Source organism: Lonchura striata, chromosome 2 (assembly GCF_050655825.1).
Source record: "Lonchura striata isolate lonStrDom1 chromosome 2, ASM5065582v1, whole genome shotgun sequence".
Classification (NCBI taxonomy): domain Eukaryota; kingdom Metazoa; phylum Chordata; class Aves; order Passeriformes; family Estrildidae; genus Lonchura; species Lonchura striata.
The window spans coordinates 145,578,713-145,599,933 of NC_140704.1; the positions used below are offsets into that span (position 1 = coordinate 145,578,713).

Here is a 21,221-nt window from a genome sequence, read left to right on the forward strand (position 1 = left end):
GCTCCTTTTGTAAAGGATGTGTTCGAAGAGATAAGAGACAAGACACGACACAGCAGAAAGTGTAAAATACCCTTCAAAAAACCCACACAAGCCATTTTTGTTTGAGAGTGGGAAAAGTTTCAGTCATTCTGGTATCTCAATGCAAGTCCTACAAGCCTGCCAGCATAGCTAGAAGACAAGTCTCAAGGATTTTCATAGTTTACTTTGTTTCCCCTTGAGGGAGGCAGAAGAAAGAGAAGAGAATATGCTTGAAGGAAGGACATGTTAGAAATCCAAGTTAAGTTCTTCCCTGGGGTCTCATCCTTAGTTTATTCCTCTTTCTGTCATGTTTATTATTTTATGTGAGTAGATTACCTATAATTTATTGTTGGTATGCATATAATGAGGAACTTCTTATCAAAATGTAAATATTAGCTTTAGACAGGAAAAAGAAGTATTCTTCCCTCTTGTCATTCTGTGACTTGGAATTCACTCCAGCAGCTGCTACTCCTTCTGTTAGCCAGAGGTAAGGGAAGTTTGACTGAGCTTGAACACCCTTTGTGTCAAGGGTTACTCATTACTTTCTTACTCTCCAAGTCAAATGCCAACAGAAAATTAGGACTTTAAAAAATGCAACAAAATCTTTAGGGCTAGAAGTGACCAAGAGCTGCTCTCTCAGTAGTGATTTATTTGCACTCCAGATTTACTCCTCAGCAGCAGTCCAAGGACAGTGACCATGGGGAATGCCCACTGCAGGGACATCTGCACATAATGCCTTGGTCATTGGGCAGCCAGCAATCAGAGAGAAGCAGCCTTTTGTCTCCTTCCAATCCAGCAGTCTGGAAAGAATGCCAGCTGCACTATTTTGGCTCTATATACTCACCAATAAGCTGAGACTGCTACCCAGAGAAGCCCACAGACAGGAAAATTCTGTTTGACCAAGAACGTCAGACTTAAGGGGGAAGCACAAGCAAAGTCTTTGCTCAAAGATGTAAGTACAGGTCGTTGCTGTCATCATTGCTGGCATTACACAGCATCAGCCAGTATCTACTCTGTCTCCAGCAGCCCTACAGTTATTAATTCCAGCTGAGTATCAAGCCTTTTTCATTTACACAAGGTACAGAGGCATCAGTGAATACAGATTTCTGTAAATCTTGCTTTCTAAAATATTATTCATCAACGTATAATTCAAATGGTAATTAAGAAGTGTTCACATGATTGATGACACATTTAAATTACAGGTTTCCAGCATTTTTTTTTCAGTAAAGACAACTTCCTTTTTCACGTGCCACTTTTTCAAAGTGCAAGTCCACCTAACAGATGTCTCACAGATCTGCTTGTCAATGTAACAAGACTTCTTTTTATTACGACAAATGGCATAAACCACACAGCATTCTGTTAAACTCAATATTGACACATCTGCTTACCACGTGTATTAGTAGCCATGTCAGCCACTTTCTGAAAGGCATCCAAAAAGGCAGCAGCTGCTACTACTGTAGTCCTGAAATGCATACAGATAACAAAACATTAGCAGTGTCTCATTGATGCCTATTTAATTACTGCCAAAAACATTTAGGCTTATAAAGAATAACACTGTGAACTTGCAGAGGCCACAAAAAGTATTCTCTTTTATATCTGAACTTAGCCTTTTCCCTCCTTCATTTCTTAATCCCTTCCTTGCTTTGTGTTAGCACTATGGACTTGGAGGCAGCCACGCTAATTCCATGCTGAGAATTGCACAGGACAGGTGCTGTTTCAAAAGAGCACAGCCACCCTCCTTCTAGCTGATTTCCTCTGATGAACTAATATTAAGCAGTCAAACATGAAAAACAAATCTAACACACATTATACTTCACCCATTAGTGAACAAATTATAGCCACTGCTATTTTCAGAGAACATGCATATTTTAAGAACAAACATGCAGAAACTTCCTTTTATCTAGGATCCTAGCCAAACAATTTCCCACATTTTTCATGTGGGGAGCATGAGCATCCCTTGAAACAGAAAATTTTTCTGAAATCAGACTAGCCTGGAGTTCTTGGATAAATGGAAAGGTGGGAAAAAAAGGAAAAAAAACCCTCAACCTCAAGAAAAAAAACCCAAAGCAACTCAAACCCACAAAAACCATCAACACACAAAGCCCCAAAATAAAAAGCCCATTCTGATCTAGTGCTCCTCCAAGCAGGATCTTTCCTGAGAGGTACACCAGCAACCTCAGACTTCACAATCCCAAGTGTCAACCTCACTAGCCCAATCTCCCTCCATGTTTGGTAAGCACCCACAGACCATATATCTCTTCAAGTGGACAGCAAACGTGAGTTACAGTTTTCCAGACACGTTTGTTCTAAATAAGCACACCCCAGAGCCCTGAACACCTCAGGTCAGTCCCAATTTCTGAAGGTTTATAGTCTGGTTGACCCAATTAAAGACAAAGTAGGCCAGGGCTCTACAATTGTGCCCTCTCCACAGTTACCTCATGGCTCTGTTCCTGCACATCTTTTCTAACAAACTCTGATTTTCTCTCCTGATGGTGTCAGTCAGCCTTTTCAAGCAAAATCCAGAACAGGGACTATCACATTCACTTTGTTTCAAGTGCTCCTTCATAGCCTCAAAAAACCCAGTAGACCTGCAGGGAAGCTGATCCTTGGCCAGAAAGACCACAGGACTGCTTAATTAGGTCAGATTTTATGCAAGTCTCACTCCAAATATGCTCAAGGTACAGAGGACATAACTGGCAGTGTAGTAAATGGCCTACTGACAAGCACAAAAGATTTGAACACACACAGAAAAAACACCCCAGGCGTGAGAGGACCAAGCAAATGCATAAGGACTCTCCACATGCCCAGGAGATTAAAGGGAGGGCAAATCCCCCACCTGACAAATCCCCCTGACAGCTAGCTAGCAATATTAGGCCCTGGAACCAGAATATCTTTGCTGAAATTTTCCTTAACACTGTTTGTGCTGCTCATCTTCCAAACTTGTGGGTCACACTGTTATTCATGTACTATGTGGTTAATTATTAATTACATCACTAATAACAAAGTTCCACTTCCCCAGTAACAAGATCCAGAAAGACCTGGCTCCCGCTCAAATGACATCTGCTGTCCTTTATCAGAGCACACAGAAATGAAACAGCAGCAAAAGGCTCACATTTGCTAGAAACAAACAGCAAATCCTCAAACACAGGCTTTCAAGCTGCCTGCTTGCATGTTCCTGTAGCACTGCAGCAACAGAATGCAATTACCACAGGACTGGGAAATAAACAAAACTATGCCTCATGCCATCCCAGAAGGCCTGTGTTTGAAGAGTACAAAATGCTGGGAAAGTTCTCCATTTCTCTTCTTTCTCTACTTCCTCTACAACTTCCATACTCACTGTGACATGATTGCTGGAAAAGGAAAAAAGCCACATGCAAGTTTGGCATGTTAAGCACGGTGTAGTAGAACAGCATAATCCAGCTGTTAAGGGCAAATGAAGCAAACCTCCAGCTTCTTTGGGAATAGTTCATAATGGAACACAGAACCACAAACCAGACTGCCAATAACCTGTTACCACTACAGCTGCTGGGGAAAAAAACTGGCGCTTTGTAGAGCAGAGAGGAGACTCTGGTTTAGGGAGAGTTGTGAGAAAATGGAGGTTGTATTTGTATCAGCAGAAACAAATTTTACAAATGAATGAATTCTATAGGTATAATTGGTCCGAGTGTGATACTTCTGCCATATACTAAAAAATCCAGTATACCATTTTCAAAGTATATCCCAAAAATCTTAAGTTTTAATAATCACTAATACAAAGCAATCCAGGAAAGCAATTCCCTTCATTTTTAAGTCAGAGGAAAATGCTGTTAAGGCTACCAAAGACTTTTTAACACTTTGAGCCCTCTTCCAACATAAACCCTTTGTATTGTACACTAGTAAAAAGGGCATCATAGACCTAGCTCCAAATGTGTGCTCATTAAACAACAATAAACTCTTTCAAGTTATTCATCAATATCAATTAAATTTAGCTAATTTTATATTTTTTATGTATAGCTGGTGGCATATTGTGAATTTTCCTAAATATATTAAGACACCAGTAGTAGTATTTAAAAAATTACATGCAGGTGTTGACTAAGAAATATGCACGATTTTACTAGAACGTGCTTAGAAAATTAACATTGCAAAAGCTGCATTTAATCTTAATGTTTGCACATCCAAGGAACTGTAGGGGATCTTGACTGTGTAACATAAAACTCACCGAAGCTGAGATTGCAGTTTCCCAGCTTTATTTATAAAATCTTCCCACACTGGATAACTTCCCTGCAAGAAAAAATAAAATACAACAATGAACATTTGATTGGAGCATTCTAATTTTAATACTATAGATCAAATTAAACTAGATATAAAACAATAACTAAAACTGTAGTAAATCCTAATCCATGAACACCAAAATTGACTGCTTCTGAATCCAGATGAAATACTAGTTCTGTGATGAGGCTTTACAGTTTTTCTGAATAGAAACATTGGGCAAAAGGGATTTGAACTGAAGCAGCAAAAATAAATGCCCTCCCCTTTGGATGGATACAGCAAAAACCAAGCCCATTCAGGGCAGGGTAGTATATATTGCGACAGCATGTACACAGAAGCTCCTAAAACCAAAGGCAGCATCCGAGTTGTTCTTCTTTACCAACTGATCCATCTGTGGTTTTTCCAGGTTCAGAGCCTGTACAATAAAAGTGTGACTTGACCAAGACACCACCTCAAACACTGCCCCAATATAACTCTGTAATTGCACAGAGAAAAGCACAGTGATAGCTCAAGACAACCAGCTCTCCCAACAGCCACCTTGTCACTACAAGACCTGTTTCAAATACAGTCAAAAGCCTTGGAGACAATTTCTGAATTGAAGCTGATAAAACAGCATGGCACTGAGCGCATACAAAGTGCTTAAGAAGGCTTAATTCTTCCTGACTTCAAGTTTCCTGTAGAATTTCCCCATTTTTTAATACTGGATTAAAACCCAAAATTATACTTAGAATATGAACACAAAGTATTCTTGCACATCCTGATATTTATTTGCGAAGTTAAAACAAAAAATTGCTCTCTGCTCCAAAATTTCTCTCTGCAGAGCAAGTACAAATTTTCTGCTAAGATAAAAAATGTGGTAGAAAGAAACCTCAAAATTTCTCTTTGATTGGAGTCTAGAGAGTAAAATAAAATATCCCTGCTTCCTTTAATAAAGGTATAAGACTTGCTGTTACCAGAGCAACAACACAATAAAACCCAGGTAAGGCAGATCCTCAAGGCTAACATTACCCCAGCTCTGACTGGAAGAGGTTTCAAGCAAGCACAGTTCCTTCTAGTAAACTCAGTCCACCCTTATAAACTGGTCTGATTTTTGTAAGTAGGTTAGACCAAAATCCACAGCCCGCATTGCCATGAGAGACAGTGTTTAGTTTTCAGGGCAAAGACAGGCTCTTCCCCAAAAGCTGTCAGACAAATTCCAGTTCCTCAGTACACCCTGGCAAGGCAGCTCCCAGACACCTGCTTGGAAGCCTGCTGGTACTCTAGTCTCTCTTCTTCAGCAAGGCTTGTAGGGCTTTTGCTAAAAAGAAAAAAAAAAAAAAGGGAAAATAGCCCAAACAATGCAAAGCTGATGCTCATAAAACCTTGTTATACCCTACACATGACAGAACCAGTAGCAAATGCAGAAGAGAAAAAATAGCCGTTATCTCGGTGGCAAGACCTAGAATATAAAGTGCTTTGTGCTAAGCAAAAAATTGTCAGACATTTTAAAAATTAAAGAAACCCAATTATTTAAAAGAGGCAAAAAATACTATTTCCTTAAACCTATTAGTCTTACTGCAATCCCTACTCTGAACCCCGTCTCTCATTGTCACCTTCACGCCCTGCATGCATTATGCATGTGTATGCCAGGAGCCCTGAAAGCCCTGACAATCACCAGCACAGCCCAAGGCTTTGCGGGATTCTCAGCAAAATGCAAGCCGGCAAGCAGAGGATACCAAAGGAGCCTGATTATGTTTCCATCTCTGGTATATTACCCAGCTAAACACACATGATGGCACGCAGGAGATTTGACACCAGCCCTGCGTTTAGCCGCTTCCCAGGCAAGCTTAAGGCACTCCTATCAAAACACAGCTCAAGAAGAAACCCCCTTTTTTATTTATTTTGTGGTCAGTCTGAAAAGCAAAAATGGAAAAGTCAAACATTTCCACAACTGTTTAGTTCCTGTCGATAACAATGCTGCTTTCCTCAAACCAAGCCCGCTCAAGTAAGAGCTCACTTTATTTAATTGTTTGCTGTATTTGTTTGGTTGAAATCAATGCAGTTTGTTTACCTGGGCTCCCTATATAGTGGCAGAGAGCATCTGTTCTCATTTCAGACAGTAGAAAACTTGAGCTTTTGGGGGGTTTTAATGTCACTGAATTAATATTTTTGCTGGTGGATTTTGTTGGAGTTCTTTTTTTGCTTGTTTTTGCACTTTTAAAGAAAACCTTCCAGCAGTTTTACATTAGTCATATAAAGTCCTATATTATTTGCTCACCTTGCGAAATCTTGATCTCACACTCAGCTGAAAAAGAGGCATGTATTTCATCTGGGTTTCAGAATAATTTGTTCTCACTTCTCCCTGCTGAAGCCACATCCACAAGCACATCTCTCCCTCAGATCATGAAGTCACACACTGAATTGCATCATTCCTTTCAGCTTTTCCAAAGAACATTTCCACCACCGCATCCCTGCTGACACCCCCTTCATTCCTACCTACAGCAAAAGTGCTCAACACCTACCACCACTTCACAAGACCAAATAACCAGGGGTCTATTCCAACTCCAGCACCTAGGAAGCAAGGACGCCATGTAAGTGATACCTGTGGGGACAAACCAAGGAGATGGCAGGAATCAAACCGGTGCTGTAAATCCACAGAGCACCAGTGCCCTGGGCAGCAACTCCTCCTGTGCCACTGGCGCACAGCAGCCCTGCTGGGTCTCACCTCCAGCAACTGCTCCTGCTGCTGTCAAAGCAGCGTCAAGAGAAATGTAAACAGTGATGAAAAACACACATGCTTGATTCAACATGCATTATTGTCTCAATTTAAACACAAAGAAACAGCAGATGGAATTTGATGTCTTCATCCAAGACATGCTTTTGCGACATAAAGCCTCTTCTGAAGAATAGTAACACAGTATTTTTAATGCTGCCTCTCCCAGAGCTTCCCCTGCTCCCCCTGGAACTTCAATTTCAGCTGGCTGATAAAGAAACCAATTTTTCACATTTTAAATGTCAGGGTTACTCAGGCCTGGTGTTATCTGTGAAAGCAGGAGGCCTCCCCCAGGTGCAGCCACACTTAGGGAAGAGCCACGGCAGGATCCTGGGTCACAAATTCCCATTTAGCTCCCCGTGGATTAATCCAGGGATCAATTACAGCAAGGCTTTGTTTAAATAATTTTCTTTAAATTTGTTCAAGGATTAATCCAAGGACTATTTCCCCCAAAATAACTTTGTGCCGAATAATTTCTTAGCCATCGAAGGAAGAAATTTGACCTGTCCTCCACGGTGTTTCCCACTGCCGTATGACGCTCCATGGCATCAAGGCTCCTGAGCTCCTGAGGGAGCTCAGCTGCCCGCCCAGCATGTCACCAGTAAGCTGCAGAATGCCATTATCCTGCCCCATCGCTTAATTAGTGCGCTTATAGGTGATTAGTCACCTGATCCCACAGCCCAGCTCCAGCTAATCTGTGCCAAACACCGGCAGGGAAAACAGGGAAAACACCTTTCTGCCTCGGGGCCGAAGGTGTCAACAGCAGCCGGTCCGCAATTAGGGACATGAACAACTTCCCTCAGGGCCGGCAGCGCGTCCCACAAACACCCAGAGCTGGCGGAGTCCCCACGGCCACAGCCCGGGACTGCCGCGGGGAAAGGGTGAGCCAGCATCACTCGGTGAAACCCCACCGACACCCAGACACACCGACATGGGCAGAGGTCTCCATTTTTGTCCACCTTCCTCACCATTCACATCTATGTTAAATGGCAGTAAATTTCATCTTCTCCATTCGGGTCTGGTTTGCCCATGACAATCACTAGTAAGTGATTTCGTGTCTCTGTCTCAATCACTGAACTTTTTCTTACTATTTTCTCCCCCCTCCCACTGAGTAAGAAGAGATAAAAAGCAGCTAGCCAAGGTCAGCCCACCACACCAGGCAAGAGCACGAAATTATGCAGCTTTGGAAAAAGAATTTAAGTCTTGTGTGGAAATGTTTTTGTTTTGGTGAACCAGCACAACCCCCCTACATAAACACAAGTCTACAAAAGATTTATGGAAGATAGTTTTCCCCTTCCTTTCAGGCCAGTGATCCCACACCAAGAGTGAGTAGAGACACACACAAGAAATTCAATGATTGCTCAAAAAAATTAGGACAGCAAAGGATATTCACTGAAACTGTTATTGATGACATCTAATGGCAAGAATAGGAACCCAGATTGTTCTATCTAAGATTATAACTTAAATATCAGCAGCCCTGACAGTTTTAAAATGTTCTCTCACTCTCTGTTCTCTCACTCTTTTTTTTCATAAAGTTATGAGTCTTCCCATTAAGCAAAAAGATGCTTACTTTATTTATTTATTTTCATGCACCCCAATTCCCAGAGACAAGACTCGTTCCATCTTCAAAAAACCCTTGACAGCGTTGTTTTAAGTGCTTTCATTTATCAGAAAGGCTTTGGAGTGCTATTACCAGCTCTTTTTGGGACATCAAGTACAAAGGCAGCAGTAAGAGTCTGGAATCCTCCAACTTCAGGGCAGGGAGATGCTCTTCAGTAAAGCAAATCCAGAATCTAATTTTGGCTGTTTCAGCTAGAGAGGTAACAGAGAGAGGAATCAGGCGAGAGCAATGCCTTGGTTTTATCTCGGAGGTTATCAAACCAAGAGCTGTATGCCTTCCAGGAAAGTACTAACAATGACTAATTGCAAGACTTCAATGAAATTGAAAAGAAAACAAATACAGGCTACAGGAGCTCGAACTTCTCTACCTCAAGTGTTGTTGTTCAGCTATGATAAGCTAAAAAGTTGAGTCTCCAAACCCACAACAGTGTCACAGAGCTCCACACCCTAGTAACACATCCAAATGCCATAGATCTGGTTTTGGAACAAAAATTGTAACTTGGCTTGTGCATGTGTCCTCCTACCCCTCCAAAGTAAATTATGTTGGAAACAAAAGATTTATTTTTATATTTTTACCAGATAACAGAATCACATGGATTATTATGAATGTCTCATTTCTGTGGCATTCACTACACTACCTCCAAGTAGCAAAGAGACTTTATTGTGCAAAACACCACACAAGGTCACAGATGTCACATATAACAAATGGCAATCAGCAAGTATGGTTTGCACATAGAGGCTACCACTTTTCCAGAGTTATTTAACAAACAAAACCAGGAAAGAGTGGAAGGGAAGAGTACAGGAAAACAGTAAGAGTCTGAAAGAAAAAGAAGAAGCAGGGGAAAAAAAAAAAAGCAAGTTCCAGCCACAGTGTGTGTCTCGACACAGTGGAAGACACAACAGTTTACAGGCAGTTTCTCTTCTCATCTAACATTTGGCACTGGAAGTTTGTCCTCTTTTCTGGAAGAATCAATAGTCAATTGGGTGAAAGAGCACTTGGCCAGCCATAACTGCAAGAGTTACAAAGTGCTACCAAACACTAACACATCCTCCTTTGTACAATCCACTCATTTAAACAAGTCCACGACTCATGGACAGGACTGCCTACACCCTTAAGTCACAAAAGGTCTTGTAACATAAAGGTGAGAACAGAATCAGCATCATCTTGCCTGAAGTTCATAATTGCTCTACTCCATCCAAAAAAACTCTGCTTGGCTTTGCCTCTTTCTACTCTGAAAAGCATCAAGAGCCTGTCTCATGAATGTTTCTAAGCTGCATCTAAAGTCTCAAATCTTTCAACACACTGAAACAGGAATTTTGCTGGCAAGAGAACTTCATTCTTTATAATGACACAGAGGTGTACACAAAATCTATTCCATTACTCCTTTGGTTTTCAAATACACAAAATCACAGAACATCTTATGTTAGAAGCAACATTTAATGACCAAGCTCCCTGCCATGAGGAGGAATATCTTACTAAATCAGGTTATTCTCAGCCCCACCCAAACTGAGCATGAACACTTCCAGTGATGGAGAATCCACTTTTCTGGGCGACCTTCTTAACTGTCTCACCACCTTCACTGTAAAATAAGTCAATTTGTGTCCAATCTATCTACTCCCTATTTCTTATGTTCAGAATGAGAACTCAGCCAAGTTCCAGTACTGATTTCAGGAGCATCCTGTAGCCTGATGCTGTCCATCATCTCTTTTCCAGTGGTGCACGATAAGAAAAAATCAGTTTGGCTTCAGCAGAGAAGTTTGAGACTGCACAACCCATTCAACTATAAGACCACATAAATGGCTACTCTGAAAGGTCAGGGAGCTTCCTTTCACTAGAACTCTTTCAGGAAGAGTAACACATTTGCATAGAGGTCTCACAGAAAAATTCCCACAAGACAAGGAAAGGGACCTGCTGAATTCAAAGTCCTATCTGTCTTTCTAAGTTAAAGGTATTGCTGTGCATAGGGGAAGTTTGAGCTTAGCTCCATCTGCAAAAGGGACTCTTAACTTGTGCTGGGCCAGGAGTGAAAAGGCATCAACAGCAGAAAACTTGAACTTCATGGGATTTCCCAGCAAGAGCTGAACACACATTACTGAATGGAGGAGCAGACAGGTACAGACTCAGGTTTTGAGAGAGTATAGTGCATGCAGGTGAAAGGAAAAGCACATCAAAGATCAGAGTAAGATGTCATTTAAGAGTAACTACCTTTCAGGAAAGAAAGCGGGGTAATTAAAATCCCAGTCTTGTATCCATGCATTTACTTCCATTATTTCTGCCTCTTGTTTAGGGAATGACAGGATTAGAAACTAGTTTCCCTCAGCATGCATAGTATAAACAGGCATGCCAAGCTTTGCTTCTCAAGGACATACATTATCAGAATATTGAAAATTATGCAACAAAACACTACTGAAGACATTTCATACACTACTAAAAAAACCTGTCAACTGGGTATTTCTTCTATGTATCACAGAACCACATGTTTAGTATTATCAAAACCGTTTCATTTTTCATTTAAATAGTACATTAGAACAGTAAAGAAAACAGATAATAACATGAAAAAAATCAATACTAATATCTGGTCAAGAAAGTCCAGAAAAGGTATTCACACCACTGGGGTAAAAAACCCAAACAACACCACCACAGATACCCATTTTTTCTACATGCTCAAATCAACTGAAGAACTCTACGGAATGCCCAATTACCTTACAGCAGCACTGAAATGCAGCACTACTTTGCAAGAACGAACATTTTTATTAGATCTCACTAACCATTTAAAGGGGGAGGGAAACTAAGTCTGGTACTAGTCTGTTGTCAGAGCCCTGGAGTCTTTAATTTGTATTATAATAATGCCTGTAGTGTGCTAGCCCATGCTTAAAAATCCCCAGTGGAAGACACCAGTTGCTCTATGGTTGTGACTCCAACATGTAGTACAGCAAGGACCTGTGAAAACTAATCCTGGCTTACAAATCCAACTCATCAGCCTCCTTCTATGTCAATAGGGACCACATCAAATCTATGCTGTGCACAGCTCAGTTTCATGGTTTAGAAGATGAAGAAACTCAGCTCCAAAGCAGCCACTTCATGGTTTAAATCCAAGATTGGGTAATTAGCAAACAAAAGTTATACTCATACTGTGAGAAAATACATCATGCATAAACATACAGCCTCTCCTTCTCTAAACATAGGAAGTTATTCAAAAGACATGGGGGGTGGTGGGAAACAACTAGCCACAGCATCTAGAGACCTTTTATCCCATGCCACATTAAAAAAGCTGGACATTAAGTAGTCTTCCAGAGGAAGCATTTAGTTCCACATTCTTCACTGCAAGTCTGAACAAGTTTGCAAGCCTGAATAGCAGATTTCTCCTCAGAGACTCATCAATACCGCCTTTCATCCACTCAATCATTAAGTGGCCACTGTACATACTCAACAGCTATTTTCTAAACCCACAATATTTCAGCTGGATCAAAACAAAGATAATTAAAATATCAGGAGGCAGTCAGTCAAGTTAATAACTACATAGGACAGCCTCAAGCCAATAGCCCTGTTTTGGTAACGTCACTGGGGTCTCACCACTTCTTTCCAAGCAAGCAGAAACCCTAATTTCTGACCATCCACCAAACACAATCTCCATCCCACAAGCAGTCATAACAGTCTCCAGGACTCAAACTACTAGCAGACATTTGATTTGACCAGAAAAGTATCAAATGGGAGAAAGGCAGCAGCCAGGTACCCAAATTTTTAATGCTTACTGACCTTTGCCTAATGACAGACGGTGAAGTGCAAGTATGCTTCTTGCAGGCTACTTTCTTTCCATTTTACTAATGAGAAGATAAATAATCCCTTTCAAGCTCCAAATTAGACCCTTGGTTTGCTCATGGACAATGAGCATACATGTGGTTTAATCATGGATGGTATTGTTAGGAGACAGCCCAAACACAGCTTTATTAACAAAAAAATCTAAATTATGCCTCTATACAGGAGGCTTCAGTGACATTACAAAGCACACATGTGACTCTTGCGGCAAAAAAAAAAAAGAATATACATCTCATGCTCGGGTGAGAAGCATGGTGGCACTTTATGTGGAAGAAAAAATGAGAACAAATGTGAACCTTTCTATACCATGAACCAAGTGTCTCTACTTATACATTCATCAGCAGCATTTTACACACCAACACAAGCTCATTCCTGCAAGAATGGTTTCTTAAAGGATGATTGTACTCCAGCTAGTATCCTGGAATTCAAATCAACTACATATCACTTATGGCTGTTGACCAGAAGAGTGAAAAGTACAGAGCTCACACAAAATCCCAAAATACACAAATGCCTCATGATCAACCAGCTTATGGTTAAGATGTTCCAATCAGGCTTCTCCACTAAAAACTGAGAGAGGTCCTGTAGTTTCAGTTACAGGAGAGGCGTTCAGGACACTTCTGTTGAGAATTTATCAGTCATTTTTAGATGTCATCTCTTCTGCCTGCCAACACCGGGTTATCGCAACACGTCTCAATCAGTAAAAACAAAGTAGCGTGTATGTGAAGATCAAAACCTATTGTACTGGGAGCTTAAACAACATTCCCTCATTAACTCCATGTTGTAGATGCACCCAATTTCTTCTTGTCCTGGGGGGAGGGAGTACAAGTCACTAAACCTGCAGCCATAGCTTGCCTTTCTGTAAAATGGGAGCCATTCTTTGGAGCCAAGTCACACAGAGAGCACTTTGAAGATGAAAGCTGTTATGGTCTTAGCCACAAAGCTACCAGACATTTTGTCTCCAATAGTTCCAAACATCTTGGCATTCAAGCTATCTCAGCCCAGCAGGAAGAAGTCAATCAATGTCCTGAAAGGTCAGCACAGATCCCAGCAAACAAAGCAGTGCTTGGCACCTTACAGTATCAAGGCAGACATAATTTTCAAATTGAAAATGCACCCTTGAAAAGGAAAATGCATTTTTATATATGTAGCCTAAAGAGACTACTTTATTCTGAAGAGTAGCCCCTTATTGTACTAACTCAAACTTCTCTGTACTCATCTTTGCACACTCTGAAGTAGACCAAAAAGCTTTTTTAGATATAGCTCCTATTTTGCTCCTGCTTATCTTCAAGACCACTGTCTTTCGGTAGACCATGAACCTTAAAAATGTTCTTCAGAAGTTGAAAACACATAGACTGCTGTGCTACAGAAGATGCTATTTACAGATTCACAAGTATACTACATCAACTCTTGCAACTTCTGTACTTAAAGAAAATTAGCTTCTCAGGTATTGTATCACAAAGATTTGGGTTCAGTTCATGCACACTCAAAACTCGGGAAGGAAGCAGCAACCTCCACTGAATATCACCCCCTGTTAGGTATTAACCAGCACTAAGCTCGTAATTACACAGACTTCTTGTTCTCCAACATTTGTTCAGTCAATTGTATTTCATGCAGCACTGCACAACTCCTTCCACATTTAGAACCTCACTGTGCAGCTCTTGGCATCCTGCCAGGTCCAAAAGGACTACTCTTAAGAGATATCAAAAATTTGTTCTGGGTATGTCACAGGATAAGCCAGCCCAATACACACTTCTGTAGTAAATGTTCAGCAGTTGTATAAATTGTTAACACTCACAGAAGAGTATTTGGATCAAGAAAGCATGTGTCCCTAAAAAATAAACTACTTGTGACTAAGTATGTTCCCAGTTATGGCCTGTTGCTTGAACCTCAGTGTCTAGGCAGGCATGCAGAAGCTCTCTTCCTGCACCATCTTTCAGCCTTTGCTGCATGTCAATCCCTCCCCCCTCCAAGATGTTTACAGAAAGATACCGCAGCTGTTTGAAAAGGCAAGAATTTCAGTGTACACAAACCAACTGCCTGAGCAAGCAGGTTGTTGGGAGGCAGAGGGATAAGAAACCAGAGCAGCCAGCTATGCTCCAAATGCCTTGATGGTAAAACCTTTGAGGAACAAAATAAATGGGAAGAAAAGCTCTAAATTAACTAATTTCACACTTGCTGTGAAGGGGAAGAAACACCCATTTGCTAGATATGAAATAGATAGTTAGCTATCTTAAATACTGTTATGTAATGGACAGGCCAGTGCAATATGGCAGGTGTGCCTCCTCTCCAGGCCTGGACCTACCTGTCTGTTGCACAGAAAATCACAGAATGCTTTGTGTTGGAAGGGGCCTTACAGATCATCTGCTCTAACCCCCCTGCCATGAGCAGGGACATCATTCACTAGACCAAGTTACTCAGGGCTCCATCCAACCTTCCCTTCTACTGATCCAGGGAGGGGCAACCACAACTTCTCTGGAAAATCTGTTCTCAACAAACAGTAAAAAAAATTTCTTACCTGTATCTCATCTAACCCTGCCCTCTTTATTGAAGCCATTCTCCCTCATCATGTCACTACATGCCCTTGTGAAATGTCCTCCTCCAATTCTCCTGCAGACCTGTTGAGGTACTCAAGGTGCAATAAGGTCTCCCTGGATCACACAGTCCTGCCTCTCAAATCTGTCAAAGTCCCTCTGGATGGCATTGCCCCTCTCCAACATGGTGACTGCACCACCCAGCTGGGTGACATCATCAAACCTGCTGAGAGAACATTCAATCCCACTGTCAATCTCCTCAACAAAGACGTGTCTCATTAACAGTGCTGGTCCCAGTACATGACATATTTGTTTTTCCTTACAGTAGTTATCATCCTTAACAGCTGGATTGAAACTAACCCTTAAAATCATCCAACTGAACACTCCTAATCTCCACAGAGATCTCAAGCTTCAAATAAAGCACAGCTGGGGAAAAGCTGTTGCACTACAACATGCCACAGTAAAATAAATTTGCCCAGGTTTTCTGGTACATGTGTGCTGTTCCTTGGATTAACATACATGCTGAAGACTTGTAGCTGCACTTGCTATAGTAACTGTCTCAGCTGTTCTAGTTGTTCCATCAAATATTTTTCCTCAGTTTATATTATTTGCATAAGCCATCCCTTGCAAGCAATGAGGGCTACTTAACAAACAACTCTCAATCCTTGATGTGGCCACCCCTGGTCCCAACTTCTCTAAAAGCAAGTTAAAACACTGCCTCTCACGGGTCACTTTCAAACAGCAGATAAGAGGATGCAAAACCACAAATGTCTCTTATGCCCATTTGTTCATGTCTCTCTCTCCTCTTTTAACCGAGAGTTCTGCATGGCTGAAAGAAAAGGTCCACCACTGCCTAGGCCAGGAGTCCCAGCAACTCCTCTAGTGTATTATAGTAGAGGTTACTGCCAGAAGCAAGAAGATTATTTTATTGCACTGTCAGCTAAACACATATAAATAAGGCACATACACACATAATAAAAGTTTCTGAATTTTTTCAAAAACTCACACATCTGTTGGGAATACTGTTTCAGGATAATACCTGCACATCCCTCACATGCAGGGAGATGAATGAGACTAACTGGTAGCACACATCTGACCCATAAAAATTTAGTAAATCCTCTGATACAAATGAAGTCACAGACAACCTGTGTTCATCCAACTGCTTATTACTCATCTTCCTCCCAAGCCCACACCACAGGTGTCAGGTGCTGTACATACACAGAAAGCCCCTGCTCTGTCAAAACACATGCTGGCAGAAGAGGCAAGACAAATAAAGAGAATGCTAAAAGCCAAAGAAACACCATCAAGCAAGTAATGAACTACAAACACAACCAATTTCCATTTTTTCAGAGGTGCTGTTTTTTTTCTTCAGGATAACAGAGAACAATGTGATTAAAAGGAATATAAAATCAACTCAGAAGGAAAAAAAAACATAAAAAACTCTGCTCAGCATGAGAAGTTCTTTTGAAATCCATCTGCAACAGGCCCTCCCAAAAATTAACTGAAATTATTTGCTTTGCACTAAAAGAGATATTGAAATTAACAGCACATTGCAGCATCTCATTTCTCAATTGCAAGAAACAAGTTACAAGCTATTCAGATCAAATACTCCCTTCCCACAGGGAGCTACAGAAAATTCGCTGCATTCAAAAACAAGTCGCAGTGTCTGCACATAGCACACAGGACTACTCCTCTGAGGGGACACGCACATTTTATTTCTGTTTTTATAAACTTTGCTTTGAAAAAGATCTTGCATAAGGGTGTAACAAATCCTAAGTGCCACATGCTCAGTGATGTATCATAGGAAACATCAGGGCTGTGACAATGGATCAAAATAAGGATGGGATGGGCACACACACTCCCACCTTTATGATTCTTTAATCAGGTCCTGAAATCTCAAAGCACAGAAATCCAATTCTAGAGCACAACGGTCAAGTACAGTTCCCACTGTGGACTTTACACAAACAACCCTGTCATCATGTACACCACCATATTACTCAACAAATCTGACCCTAGTTTGGCATGGAAAAAATGGACTTCCTTTGTCAGGGGATTGAAGTTCCAGATTTTCTGTTTAGCCTGTAGGAGACTGAGAGGCGACTTCACTGCAGTCTACAGCTTCCTCACAAGGGGAAGTGGAGGGGCATCTCTTCTCTCTGGTAACCAGTGCCAGGACCCAAGGGAACAGCACAAAGCTGTGTTAGGGGAGGTTTAGAATGGATATCATGAAAAGTTTCTCCACCCAGGGAGTGTTTGGGTACTGGAAAAGGCTCCCCATGGAAGTGGTCACAGCATCAAACCTGACATATTTTAAGAAGCATTTGGACAAAGCACTCAGGCACATGGTAGGGTTTTTGGGGTGTCCTCTGCAGTGCTAAGAGCTGGATTCAATGATCCTTGTGAGTCCTTTCCAACTCAGAATATTCTGTGACATACAATAATGTGCAGAACAAATGGGATGTTTATTAACTGTTCTTATATTTACTCAGTAACATAATTTCTCCAAATCACTCAGCTTTATGCTGAGTTGTTTTGGAGCAGATATTGTTGAGTATTAGACACAAAAATATTTTTGATAGAGGGTGGAGAGAAATTTGGGGTTTATGGAGAAAACATTAAATGCCATTCAAGAGACCTCAGCCAGCAAGACACAATCTTGCTGTCAAAAAATGTGATATGTTAGTCACACTGACACATATTGCCCATATGAAGTTTCAAATCTAACACAGTATATGGAGACAAATGGACACAATCACATTGATCAGAATTGTAATTCCAGTTCCTGTAACCTTGTCAAAACCAGGCAAAGCTCAAAATTAACAGGTACACCTGAGCCAGTTTTGTGTTACTGTGAACAAAGAAAAAAATCAGTCTGCATGTACTGTATCTTCATCACCTCAGCTGCAGCACCCATCTGCATCCCCTGGCAAGACTTCAGAGTAATTGAAGCTGTTGATTAACCCTACCATCTTTATAACAAAGTTTAAGGTAGAGCAATACATACGATAAAAGAACCCGTGAACCATTTGGTTAAAAAAAGGCAGATGCTGCATCAAATCCCTCAGCACTGCAGGGCATGTGGGGCCTTGATCACAGCCTGCGATGAGAAACAGGCACGGATAGAGCACTTGGGTATGCGTGGGCAGACCCCTACGCAACATCTCCAAGATCCTGCCAGAAGCCTGCCCACACAGATCTGACTACGCGAAACAGCACTTAAAATGCTAATTTTCACTTTACTACTAAAGGTATGATTTGTTGAAAGGTTCTGGTTAACTATCAAAAAATAGATACTTTTCCTTAGAAATTGTTGTGCTCCTTTGTGCACAATTCACAAAGAATCCTAGTGCATCTCAGTAGTACAGCATCAGCTGCATCAAATCTAACTACAGGTAAAAATTCTTTGTTCTACTCATGCTAAATAATGAGCAGATTATTTTTAACCATAACAACCACCATGCTGCTAAAGATCTGCAGTGATTCCTTCCAAACCTCCCCCTTCAGTAATTGCCACTTCACAAAACAGGTTCCACTACTACCAAGCATTAAGAAAAAAATATTCACACCTGTGCCCATCTCCATATGCTCATGTCAACATGTTTTCTGATGAACAGCATTCCCATGTAGAAGAAAAAAAATTAATCCACACAGAGGCCCACTGGCTTAAGAGCAAGAAAAACCAAATGCATCACTTATGAAAAGAAGGTAAGAATAAACATACTCAGTGTCCCTCTGTGATGAAACCCAAAACCACATTTCATCTGGAACAGAACATCTCTTGCCTGTTCCCTGCACTGACCACTAAATTATTCCAGGATTTGTGATCGTTTCCTGCTTTTTTGGGGGGGTTCTTTTATTTTAGAGTGCAGTAATTATTAAAAATCCGAGGTTTGAGAGCTTGAGGACCACCACTGCCAGGTCTGCAGCATTATCTTGACAGATATACACAGACTCCCCCCTCCTCTTTGCAACCTACCTGCTCTTGACAAGCCACGCTTTTAATTAAATGTCTCCTAAGATACGTTGAGAGGAAAGTGCATATGAACACTTGCCAAAAAATAACTTCTAGTGCCAAAAGCTTCTCCACCCTCCCAAAAAAATACACTAGAAGCCATTCACCTCTGCCAGGCTCCCTCTTAGAGCAGACCCTGTCCTCCAATACTACCCGGCAGCTCCTTCTCCGCAGCCCTCGCGGCTCACCAGCCCTACCTGAATTAAAACACCCAGAGAAATCCCATGCCCTGGCTGAGAAAGGCACAGCGTGCACGGTTGCCGCCTTTAAATTACGGCAGTCCCCATTATCTGACACGTCCCTCAACATCTCCCGACAACTGCATCCTTCCCAGGCAGCCCTGGCAGGAAGACAAGCTGCCCTTGTCCAGGGGAACACTGCAGTATTCTGCAGTACGGCCGTGTGCCGGAGGCTGGGCGCCTCCAGCCCTGGGCTTTGGGGGAGACATGACGGGCAGAACACAGCAACGCTTTTACGCTATTTACTTCCACGAGAGAAGGGTGGGAGGCACCGGCTCACCCAAAGAAAACCCTGCAGAAGTGCCCTTGGCTGCCAAGGATAGAGTGGGAGCGCCTCTCTCAAAGGGACCCTTTGGCAGAGACGGGATCAGCACAGTCAGATTTCTGGTGGCTGGTGGAGAGACCCCTGCCTTTGAAACCTTTGCATCCATTCACAGAAAAAAGGAAATGCCACCTCCACGAGCATATACAGCGTAAAAATAATACCACACAACGGACTGAGCTGCAATTTTCATTCAGGCACACATCAACTTTTGAGCATCTCCAGGCAAAGATTTTTTTTTCCATCGCGCCCATCAGCTTGGCACCGAAATGCTCACACTGCCCTTCCGAGCCCCACCCCACGGCTGACACGCTCCGTGCCCGGCTCCTCCGCACCACGCTCCCGCCCCGCTGCATTCATGCTGCTACCGATCTGACAGCCCACACCGGGGGAGAAAAAAGGAGGATAAAAATATTTGTAAAATAAAGAGGCGAATTCCTGACCCTGGTGCAAGGTTAACAGCTTGCACGTTTGAGCAGGACAAATAGAGAAAAGAGGGAAAGAAGGAGGAGGGAGGGAGCGGTGGTATCCTACAACCAACTCGCAAGCCCCAAACCCTGGGTGTGAAGGCAGGGAGCCGCTCTGCCAGGCTGGTCCCGCCGGCGGGGACGCCGGCCCAGCCGCGGGGCAGCGTCCGCCCTGCGCCGCGGGGAGGTCGCGCCGCCACCAGCCCCCGATGCGGCTGCACCGCCCGGGGCGAAGTTTCGCCGGGCCAGGTGGGAAGACGCTTCCCCTCCCTTGTGCTTCCCCACACCCTTCAGCCTCTTACCTTCATGTCGCTTATGATGGTCTGGAAGAGCCCTCCGAGCGCACTACATTCCTTCTCTATCACAGCCTCCATTTTCCTGGCTCGAGCTCACAGGAGGAGCAGGATTTCAACGCTACCGCTGCAACTGCACTGCTCAGCTGGAGGAAAATCAGACACCCCGGGCACCCACCTCACCCAAAAAAAAAAAAAAAAAAAAAAAGAAAAAAAAAAGAGGGGGGGAGGGAAGGGGCAAACAAGCTGATGTACGCAACGAGAAAAAAAAACTACACCCCAACACACCTGAATCCCTTTCTGCCTGCACCTCTACAACGGGATAAAATCCAGCGCTACTGGCGCCTCTCCTACACGCACCTCCCCGGCACCCGGGCACTCAGCGCCGAGCGGGCACTACGAGCCCCTGCGGGAGCAGCCACAGGCCCCATCTCTGCGCATCGCGGCCCCGGCCCCCCGCGCCTCCCGGCACGGCAGCGCTCAGGGCAGCGGGCGCCCGCGGCGCTGGGCGCAGCGCACCCCGAAAAAACAAGGGGGGAGAATATCAGTGTCTATAAAAAGGGATCGAGCGTCAAGCGCGTCCTCGTGGAGCAGCCTGGAGAGGAGCTCTGGCAACCCCAGCGGACCAGCGCACCCGAGCAGCTGCCTGCCCGCCCCGGGAACAGCCCGCTCCGCCCGCCCGTGCCGCTCCCGCGGCGGCAGCGCCCGCCCCCGCCCGGCCCCGCGCCCGGCGCCCCGCCCGCCCTGCCGCGTCACCAGCGCGGCCGCCCATTGGCCCCGCGCGGCCGGCGGGCCGGGGGTCGCGGGTTCGCGCCCCGCTGCCGACGGGCCGGCCCCGAGGACTCCGCTAGACCCGATCCCGTTCCCTTTTCTTCAGGGCGGAATCTGACTTGCATGTTTAG

The 21,221-nt window shown here is 43.1% G+C and overlaps 1 protein-coding gene across 11 annotated transcripts in view; it reads right to left on the minus strand.

Moving 5' to 3' along the window:
- MTSS1 (MTSS I-BAR domain containing 1) overlaps window positions 1-21,011 on the minus strand; it is a 126,798-nt gene extending 105,787 nt beyond the window's left edge. For 3 of the 11 annotated variants that reach the window (XM_031504088.3, XM_077782138.2, XM_085572543.1), the window contains exons 1-3: window positions 20,329-20,561; window positions 4,217-4,278; window positions 1,407-1,480 (exon numbers count right to left, since the gene is read on the minus strand). In XM_031504088.3, coding sequence (XP_031359948.1) covers window positions 1,407-1,480; window positions 4,217-4,278; window positions 20,329-20,400 — 208 coding nt within the window. In that variant the 5' untranslated portion in view covers window positions 20,401-20,561. Of the gene's footprint in view, window positions 1-1,406; window positions 1,481-4,216; window positions 4,279-6,767; window positions 20,187-20,328; window positions 20,562-20,607 lie in introns of those variants that run through there. The other 8 variants (XM_085572547.1, XM_085572545.1, XM_085572548.1 and 5 more) reach the window with 6 other exon arrangements.
- Between the last annotated feature and the right edge of the window lie 210 nt (window positions 21,012-21,221).